The sequence below is a fragment of the Panthera uncia genome, unplaced genomic scaffold, assembly GCF_023721935.1.
Source record: "Panthera uncia isolate 11264 unplaced genomic scaffold, Puncia_PCG_1.0 HiC_scaffold_2316, whole genome shotgun sequence".
NCBI lineage: Eukaryota > Metazoa > Chordata > Mammalia > Carnivora > Felidae > Panthera > Panthera uncia.
Window position 1 is genome coordinate 359 of NW_026059038.1, and position 10875 is coordinate 11233.

A 10875-nucleotide genomic window follows, 5' to 3' on the forward strand; every position below is an offset into this window, starting at 1 on the left:
TGTGAGTTCGAGCCCTGTGTTGAGTGTGGATTGTTCAAAAATAAAATATTTTTAAAAAGTACATTTGATGAACATTTATTGAATGCATAGGCATTGGGTGTAGATTACATAAAAATAAAAAATCCTTACAAGAAAAGAAAAATAAAAAAAGAAGGGTCCACTCAGGTGCTTTAGAAGAGGGGTAGGGGAGAGCATGTAGAAACTCAGTCTCCAGCCCAGGTATGCTATAAGAAATACTGTCTTTCTTCTGTCTGGTTCTGGTTATAGGGTATAGGTATAGGTAGGCCAGATAATTCTAGGCTTATTACTACTTTACTCTTTTCCTTCCAGAGATCAAGAATATTCTTGGTCTCTTTGTAGGGAGGCAGAGGAGCCCACCATACTTCTTTTTGGGCCCTTGGCACTATAGAAGCCCTAATGCTTGGTCATCTATTTTGTATCTCCACAACCTAGCTGTTTGTCTCAGAATACAAATTTAGGAATGTATGTTGAATAATGGAATTGATAGGGCATAATTTCTGCCTTATAAAGTGCTTAGCATCTAGTGTTCGTATTTGCCATTTAAAAATCCTGTTTGTGGGGCGCCTGAGTGGCTCAGTCAGTTGAGAGTCCGACTTCGGCTCAGGTCATGGTCTCATGGTTCGTGAGTTCGAGCCCCACGTCGGGCTCTGGGCTGATAGCTCAGAGCCTGGAGCCCGCTTCAGATTCTGTGTCTGCCCCTCTGCTGCTTGCACTCTGTCTCTCGCATTGTCTCAAAAGTAAATAAACATTAAAAAAAAAAAAATTAAAAATCCTGTTTGTGACTTGAGTCTGAAATGTTTTTATTGAGTCTTCTGAGCCTTTTCTTTAAAGGAAAACTATTGAACAATTAAATTATATCCGATGATCATTTCAAACTCTCTTAGGCAAAATTAACTCAAGAAGAGGTAGAAAGCATGACCGGATTAATAATCATAGAAGTGATGGAAAAGGTCGATAAAGAATTGTCTTGTGAAAAAGTCTCAGACTAGGCAGTTTCATAGAAAATGAAATCAAGCTTTCAAGTCCTTTCTTTGAGCTTAGCATAGCCTAATCCTGAAATTGGGCAGGAAGGACATAATACAAGGAAACTTGGACAAGTCCTACTTATAAAATAGACACAAAACTTGTCAGTAAAATACTAGAACTCCCAATAGACACTTACTAAATGAATGGCACACACAACCAAATATGATTTATTTTATAGGGTAATGATAAACTTAGGAAATCTGTTATTTCATTTTATTCATAGAGTAAAAGAGAAAAGTTGTACAATCATCTTGACAAAGACTGAGAAGTCTCAAAATTTATTCTTTTTTAAAAAATGTATTTTTTAAATTTACATCCAAGTTAGTGAGCATATAGTGCAACAGTGATTTCAGGAGTAGATTCCTTAATGCCCCTTACGCATTTAGCCCACCCCCTTCCCACAACCCCTCCAGTAACCTTCTGTTCTCCATATTTAAGAGTCTCTTATGTTTTGTCCCCCTCCCTGTTTTTATATTATTTTTGCTTCACTTCTCTTATGTTTATCTGTTTTGTATCTTAAAGTCCTCTTATGAGTGAAGTCATATGATATTTGTCTTCCTCTGACTAATTTCTCTTAGCATAATACTCTAGTTTCGTCAATGCAGTTGCAAATGGCAAGATTTCATTCTTTTTGATTGCCGAGTAATACTGCGTTTTGTGTGTGTGTGTGTGTGTGTGTGTGTGTACACATATATACATACCACATCTTTATCCATTCATCCATTGATGGACATTTGGTCAAAATTTATTCTTGAATCCTTGGTAAGTAAGTATGAGGAAAACTTCACATTAAAGGCATTAATTAGAAAACTCTACAGACTTCACACTTAATGATGAAACATTGGAGATATTTTCATTAAAAGAGAAGGATGCCAACTATCTGCTAATTTTCAACATCATCTTAGAAGCACTAATCAGTGTCATAATGCAAGAAAAATAAATGGTAGTATCAGTATTATACTGATAATACAAATTATTATAATCATAATTTGGATAGGATATGGTAGTCTACCTGTGAAATGCAAGGCAATTAATTGATAATCCATTAGTGAGAGTTTGAGTAGGTTCAGAAATCAAAACAGAATAAGAAAGTATACAGTGAGAGTGCTGCTTCTACTTCTTCATCCTATACCTGCTCTGTTCTCTATAGGTAACCAGTTTATTAGTTTCTGTCCATCCTACCAGTGTTTCTTTATTTAAATACACAACGTAACACAGAAAGTATTATAAGATATGCACTATTCAGTAGCTTGCCTTTTTTTTTTTTTTTTTTTTTTTTTAATTTGATTTTGAGAGCCAGAGAGTGCATGTACATTTGAGCAGGAGAGGGACAGATAGAGGGGAAGAGAGAGAATCCCAAGCAGGCTCTGTGCTGCCATCAGCATGCAGTGTGCCATCAGCATGCAGGCTCTGTGGGGCTAGATCCCATGAGCCATGAAATCACGACCTGGGCTGAAATCAAGAGTTGGAGGCTTAACCGATTGAGCCACCCAGGTCCCCCTGTAGCTTGCCTTTTTTAAAGTTAATTTGTCTTGGAAATCTTTCTGTATCAATTCATAGGGTATGGTTTCTCACTTTCTGTCTTTTGTTTTATAGCTGCATCATATTCTATTTTGTGGATGTGCCAAGCAGCATACATATAAATCCAATAACCACAAAGCTGTTGGTTGATAATCTGCCCATTAAATACTCAAAACTTTTAATTTAAAGGTATTTATTTTTATATGCACAAGTATTATGTAACTAAATCTTTGTAAAAATTCAAACTACAGGCAAAAGTCTCTTGACCATTTCTAATACCTGTTCGACCTTCCCTAGAGCTAACTTTTGTTATCAGTTTAGTGTTCAATATCTGTTCCTTTCTGGCTAATATTTCCATTAGAAATGTGACTCCCAGCTGCAGTGTTACTTTGTAAACTAGAGTCTCATCAGTGACTGTTAGTTACATGTTGAAGCAGGAAATTCTTGCTCCTCTTTCCTGTCTATACACTGTCTGTTCACAACTTCTCTTTTGTTAACCTTGTCACATCTTCTCTAGCTCCCCCTGTGGTTATCCAGATATTTAAGTTGCACTAGTACAATTACTGTTTTGTAGGTAAAAAGTAGTTGATTATCAGTAATTTCATGTAGTTTCACTTAATAGTGTTAAAACTTAATTGGTTCATGTGTCTGATTCTCCTCAAGGACAGGAGCCAGAACACTTACGTCTTATAATCCCTTTCAAGACCTGGAATTGACTGGGCAGGTCAAAGTCACTTAATAAAGTTCTGTTGACTGATGAAGCTGAGCTGTTTCCAAGGCAACCAGCAATTTTGATCCACCAAGTCTTCTCTGTTCTTTGAAATGCAGTTGGGTTTCCCCATTCTCAGTGAGTGGCTCTCATCCTTGTCACACTTTAGAAAAGTAGGGGAAAACTGCCTTCTCCTTAGGAAACCTTGTTGACCCCGTTGTTACTATTGATCCTCTTGGTGAGGTTTATGTAGTTTATGTACTGCAGACAGTAGGATGCCTGTGCCCTGTAAAGTTTTTTGAGCAAGGAAGGGCTTTAGAGTAGCCAAGGGCCTAGAAGACCTTCTTCAGGCTCCCGAGCATGTGCATTGGAGTTGCTAGCCTAGGAATTTGGAGTTGATCTGTGGATCTGGACTTACCAGACTTTTAGAAGGTACTGACCAAATTCAAAATAATTTGGGATTTGTCCTGAGGTTGCACTTTTTATTTTGCCAAATAAGGATATTTAAAATAAGTATTTAGTTATATACTCTTTATAGTTGGTACATGCTCACGGTACAACATTCAAAACATACAAAAAGATATATATTGAATAAAATAAGTCTCATACTTCCTCTCCAGTTCCTTAACTATCCAGTTCCCTTCCCAAGAGGCAAACCGGGTTGCTTGATCATCCTTCCAGAGATAGCCCACGCATTTAAAAACAGGTATGAATGTATTGGCTCTCTCTCCTCTCCCAAATAAATGGTAGTGCATTCAGTACACTTTGCACCTTTAGTTGTTGGGTTTTTTCCCCACTTTTCTTAGAGATCTCTTAAAATCAGTACATAGAAGGCTGACATACTCTTTTAAATGGCTACATAATATTAGTAAGAGACCAACAGTTACCACTGTTTTAATTTAAAAAGTATATTTACACACCAAAAATTTAGAAAGAATGTGATTTTAGTATAAAGAAAAGTTCTGCAAATTAAATAAATTTAGTTCTGTGAGAAATTAATTCCATGCATTGGTCCAAAGCCTTGTGTTTGAAAACTACTGCTAGAGATAGTAAACCATTAAAGCAAGAGCTTTTGAATAGGAGTGCGTTAGGCCAGCTTGTGTTATTTTAGGGACGCTCCCTAGTCTCTGGTAGGCTGTACAGATGAGAGGGCAAAAGGAATATGATTGAGATGTCCATGTCCTTCTCTCTGCTTTATGGAGAGGAATAGATTTAGGGAATCCTTTTGTTTTCTACAGTTGTATTTCACAGTTCATCACATTGTATAGTTAGCTGGTCTGCTGTCAAGATATCTTCTGTTTGTAGCAGCTGTATGTCAGTTGTATCAGAGTAGGGAGACTAGGTTCAGGGCTGTTTATTCTGTTAACATTTTTTGGGGAATTGATGTATGTTTAGTACCATTCAGAATTTTATCAGTCCTGTGTGAAAAATACCCACATGAAGTGATGGGAGCCTGAACTTGGAGAGTGACTGAAATTGGAATGGGTAGCTGGAGTCTGGAGCTTTGGGACTGAAGAATTGACAGGACACTTGACCTTTGGGAAGACTAGGGAGAGCAGAATTCATTTGCTGAACATTTATTGAATGCCCAGTGTCTGCAACCTACTGTGATAGGTTAACGGCAAACAAACTGCCTTAGAGGTTACTGGTGTAGGATTGAAGAGGACATAGTATTCAGACAGAAGGAAGCAGGCCTGTTTATTTAGGTAGCACATGTTTGTTAGGATAGCGGGGTACTAGGTGCTGGATATAAGGCAGGCAGGTAGAATCTAAACTTTCTCAATCTAGAATAGCAATCTGATTAATACAAGTGTATTTAAGGAACAATATTATTTATTTTTAACCATTTATTTTTGGAATGAGCAGTATAATAATATGGTTGAAAAAAAAATATTAAAAGGCATGCTACAAAAATTCTGTCTCCCACTTTTGTCCCTCCCCTCCCCCAATACTCAGTTCCCCTGTTGTGTCAGTTAGGTTTCAGTGCTGGAAACAAAACCACTTTGGATACTTTAACCACAAAAGGATTTAACACAAGAAATTGGGTACTTAGAAAATTGTTGGAAGGGTTGGAGGAGTGGGACTCAAGGTTGCTGCCCTTAAGTATCAATTTGAAGGACCCAGCCCGGAGCTGTGTTCTGGAGGTCAGGAAGTTACTGCTGCCACTGGCCCACTGCCACCACCACCCTCAACACTGCTGCTTGATACTTAAGAAGCTGGTAACTAGACATTAGATCCTTGCTTATGCAGACCAGTACATCAGTATCACCAGATTGTTTAAAGCTCTTAGGCCCTAACTTCATCTGCTGAATCAAAATCTACATTTCAACAGGATCCTCTGATGATTTGCATTCCATGAAAGTTTGAGAGGTCCTTCACTGGAGCCCTGGGGTTTGGCCACTACAGTTGCCTCTAAACCCATAGGTCTCCATGACCTTGACTGCCAATTGTTGGGGAGTCAGGGAAATGCAGTTGGTTTTTCCAACTCTCAGTCTAGAAGAAATGGAGATTGAAAGAGCCCATCTTTTGAAGTGACCGTACTTCTTTATGTAACCATTGTTAGTTTCTTATGTAAGATATTTTTATGCATAGTTAAACATATATGAATATACTTTTTCATCTTAAAGAAAATAAACAGTTGTTTACACAATGTCCTGCACCTTGTTCTTTTCATTTAATAGTTCATCTTGAGAGAGCTTTCCGTATCATAACATAGGATTTTTTTTTTTTAACAGCTGCATGGTATGCTACTATATGGATTACAAAATTCTTAAATTGAAGCTATCTAATACAATCTGGGTTGCATGGTCATTCTAATTTATTGGCATATGTAAAGTGTAATCAAGTTAAATGTTTGCTTCCTGCCTCCTTTGTGTTTTGGTCTTGTGTGTATGTCAACTTGTTTAACTTGCCTTATAACCCACTGTGCTGGGTATCCTTCCTCCACTCTACATGACAGAACTCAGGTCTGAAAGGTCAGGTTAATAGTTCATAAACTAAGGAATATCCAGGTTGGGATTTGAACCCCAAGTCTGTTAGCCTCCATAATTTGTGATTTAACACAATTGCACGAGCCTTTACATGGTAGGCTTTGGTAATCTAGTCCTTTGGGAAGAGGTTTGGAAGAGTACTGTTTTGGATATTTTCGGTGGGTATTAAAGGCATTTGACTTTTTTTTCTGACTCAGGTATCCAGCTCACATAGAAGACATTGACTACGAAGAAGGAAAAGTACTCATCCATTTCAAGCGTTGGAACCATCGTTATGATGAGTGGTTCTGCTGGGACAGTCCTTATTTACGCCCTTTAGAGAAAATACAGCTGAGGAAAGAGGGCTTACATGAAGAGGAAGGATCTTCTGTGAGTATCAGATCTGTAATGAGCTGGGTCAGCCATTGGGTATTTTATGTTCCAGCCTTTGATGTTCAGTGTGAAAGTCAGTAGCAGCTGGGGACCAATCCTTATTTAGGTCTGTAGTTACAACTCTGAGATCCCCATGGCACCTGGGGTTCTTGAAGAATCCTAGTTGTCAATTGTCTCCATGATGTGATTGATGTGACAGGTCATTGAGAGAAACATTGAGGATGCATGGGGACCTTATCTCTTTCTTTTATACCACTGTATCCCTTTAGATTGATTATTTATTTATTTATAAATATCTCTAAATTTTTTTTTAATGTTTATTTATTTTTGAGAGAGAGAGAGAGAGAGAGAGAGGGAGGGAGACACAGAATCCAAAGCAGGCTCCAGGCTCTGAGCTGTCAGCACAGAGCCCAACGCGTGGCTTGACCTCACGGACTGTGAGATCATGACCTGAGCTAAAGTTGGATGCTTAACTGACTGAGTCACCCAGATGCCCTTATAAATATCTTTTATTTTTTATTTATTTTTTAAAATTATTATTATATTTTAATGTTTATTCATTTTTGAGAGAGAGAGAGAGAGAGAGCGTGTGCACCCCCCCACACACACATGTGCAAGTGGGGGAGGGGCAGAGAGAGAGGGAGACACAGAATCTGAAGCAGGCTCCAGGTTCTGAGCTGTTAGCACAGAGCTCGACACAGGGCTCCAACCCACGAACTGTGAGATTATGACCTCAGTTGAAGTTGGACGCTTAACCGACTGAGCCACCTAGGTGCCCCATAAATATCTTTTTTTAAACGTTTGTTTATTTCTAAGAGAGGTGTGAGCAGGAGAGAGGCAGAGAGGAAAGGAGAGAGAGAATCCCAAGCGGCTCCGTGCTATCAGTGCGGAGCCCAATGGGGGGCTCAGTCTCATGAAATGGAGATCATAACCTGAGCTGAAATCAAGAGTCAGACGCTTAGCCAACTGAGCCACCCAGGCGCCCCCCATTTTAGATCATTTATTAAACTGGTTTGTTGTATGACCATTTATTAAGCAATCATTCCCTGTGGAGCCTCATTTCAAGGTCTTTTAAAGGTCTTAAACACTTGGAATTGGACTATATTCCTTTTTCCTATTATCACTATACCTGGAGCTTTTACTGATTTCAGAATGAAGGATGAAGTATTCGTTTTGAGGTTTTAATTTTTTAAATATTTATAAGAATTTTTTAAAGATTTTATTTTAGTTTTTTAAGTAATCCCTCTACCCAATATGGGGATTGAACTCACAACCCTGAGATCAGGAGTCACATGTTCCACCGACTAAGCCAGCCAGGCGCCCTAAGTTTTGAGTTTTTTAAACAAGCATTGAGACATCTGTAGAACTCATGCTGCCTTTGGATCTGCCTCAGCCCTGGATTCTGTTTTTCATTTTAGCCCTGGCCAGGAAACTTGAACTCTTGTTTTCTGTGTGTGTTGTTCTACCACTCCTCTCCCCTCCTCCCTGCCCCTGCCATTTATTGTTTTATGTTGTTCAGTTTGATTGCTCAATATTCATTCTATAAACTGTATTAATGCAAACTGTTTGCTGGAAAAACAGTATGAAATATTAAAGTTGAATGGGTGCTTCCTTTGGCAAAAGATCCTTTAAAAGTGTGGTTGGCATGAATGCTGCTCCCCTAAAGATGAGGTGGCTTCCCTCCTTCTAACTTGTATACTGGGTGTGTTTTTAGTGGTCCTGGGCTCAGGGACAGAGCAGGGACTATCATCAGTGCTGTGCTATGCTTGCCCAGACCTCCTAGGATAGGAAAAGTCTTGTGTCTAACCCTTTTGTTGTGACTCCCAGTGCCTCTGTCTCAGTAGCCATCTCCCCTTCCCACTATTGTCAATCCAGCTTCTCTTATGAAATCTGGTACTGTGTGTGTCCTATGAAATTGGATTGGTAACAGGTTTTTTTTGTTTTTTGTTTTTTTGTCTTTTTTAATGTTTTTTAGGAATTTCAAATAAACGAGCAGGTCCTTGCTTGCTGGTCTGATTGTCGTTTTTACCCAGCCAAAGTCACTGCTGTTAACAAGGATGGTAAGGCATTTGAGTTGTAATTATTTTTACTCATGAAGTAGGGGGGAGTTTGTAATATTAGAGTCTGATAGTATATTCTGAGTATGTATTTATTGCCTAGGAATCCTCTCTCTTCAAGTTAACCACTATGTCAGGAATTAGGAAGAAATTATAAATGGAGACAAATCTGGGTTAAAAAGAGGAATTTGATTCTTTGCCTCCTAAATTCTAGTAATTGTTTTCTAAAACAGTTATGGTTCTAAAAAAACAGTAAAATAATTATGGGTCATCTGTCCCTCTGCTGGTAAGTGTGCAGGGTCTTGTCCAGGAGTTCCTAAGAGATGAAAAATAAGCTTTAATATGCCTTTTACTTATTTGTAAATAGCCTAGAAATGAAGTGAACATTACTAAACATTTCTTAAAAATATGCTTTGTGAGGGGCACCTGGCTGGCTCAGTCAGTAGAGCATGTGACTCTTCAACTCAGTCATGAGTTCAGGCCCCACATTGGGCATGGAGCCTACTTAAAAAAAAAATGCTTTGTGGATGCAAGGTGATTGAAGGTGGTCTGTAGCATCAAAGTTGCTAGTTGAAACTGGGGCCCTGGGATTTAGAGCACCGAGTTGGGATGCCTTTGCCAAGTTTATAACCCGTGAGGAGTCAAGACTGGGAACATGACCCAGAGAGGCTGTTTTTGCTAGTACAAAGGCGGGAGGATGGTTAAGAAAATAATATGTATGGTCAGCATCCTGACACTGAGAGAACAGACTCTGGATCTGAGTGATACATTTTTTTTGTAGTATTTTCTATCAGGTTGTTTGTGGTATGTCCATGACCTCTTAGTACTGCTGTTTGTGGTGGCTATGTGGCCAGATTGACTTTTTATTCAGTGAAGTTTTTCAGGTATTCATTCAGCACTCTTGTTAAATGCTGGACCTGGGGCTGATCAAGTTTTGTTTGAGAATGGGTTGAAATGGTAAAAAAACGAACATGTATTTGAATGTAGCAGAAATTTCTGTTTCTCTTTTGCTCTATTCACTCCCTCCCCACGCTGCCCCCCCCCCTCCCCCCGTCCCCCAGCTGTTAGGCCAGTGTGGGTTAATTCTGCTACCAGATGTAGGTTATCCTGAAAGCACAGTCCTCTTGCCTCAGGCTTCCAAAACAAGGTTGTATCTTTTAAGATGTCTGAGCAGTTACTGACTACTCCAGTTCATGGTTGATTCAGCCTTTTTGAATAGTTCTTGTTTCCCTAAATTTCTTTCTTTCTTTTTTTAATGTTTATTTATTTTTGGGAGAGAGAGAGAGAGAGCACAGGCAGGGGAGGAGCAGAGAGAGAGAGGGAGACAGAATCTGAAGCAGGCTACAGATGGTGAGGTCATGACCTGAGCCCAAAGTCTGATGCTTAACCAACTGAGCCACCCAGGCACCCGTTCCCTAAATTTCTTTTTTTTTCTATAATTTATTCATTAAAAAAAAATTTTTTTTATTTAAAAAAAAAATTTTTTTTTAACGTTTATTTATTTTTGAGACAGAGCATGAACGGGGGAGGGTCAGAGAGAGGGAGACACAGAATCTGAAACAGGCTCCAGGCTCCGAGCTGTCAGCACAGAGCCCGATGCGGGGCTCGAGCCCATGGACCGTGAGATCATGACCTGTGCCGAAGTCGGCCCCTCAACCGACTGAGCCACCCGGGTGCCCCATAATTTATTCATTTTTTATAATTTACATCGAAGTTAGCGCATGGCGCAACAATGATTTCAGGAGTAGATTCCTTAAGCCCCTTACCCATTTAGCCAGTCACTCTCCCACAACCCCTCCGGCAACCCTCTGTTCTCTATATTTAAGAGTCTCTTATGTTTTGTCCCCCCCCCCCTTTTTATATTACTTTTCCTTCCCTTATGTGCATCTGTTTTATCCTAAAGTCCTCATATGAGTGAAGTCTTATGATATCTGTCTTCCTCTGATTAATTTCGCTTAGCATAATACCCTCTAGTTTTTCTAAATTTCTTTTATAAGTTTGTGTTCAAAATAGAATTCTCTGTTATTATTTTTCATATGTATCACTTTAATCTAAAAATGTATTTTAAAGGAGAGCTCACATGTTATTAAACTGCTTTTTAGTAAAGGACAGTTTACTTTTTAAGTCTTATTTTCAAGATTAAAATTTTTTCTGCTCTTACTACATTTAAATCATATGA

The 10875-nt window shown here is 38.9% G+C and overlaps 1 protein-coding gene across 1 annotated transcript; it reads left to right on the forward strand.

The window, feature by feature from the left end:
* Positions 1-3450: 3450 nt before the first annotated feature.
* On the forward strand, positions 3451-9703 carry LOC125917732 (PHD finger protein 20-like). The gene is made up of 3 exons (XM_049623849.1): positions 3451-3983; positions 6465-6636; positions 8615-9703. Exons 1-3 carry the CDS (start codon positions 3823-3825, stop codon positions 8717-8719), a joined length of 438 nt encoding a protein of 145 aa, XP_049479806.1. The 5' UTR covers positions 3451-3822; the 3' UTR covers positions 8720-9703.
* Positions 9704-10875: the final 1172 nt, after the last annotated feature.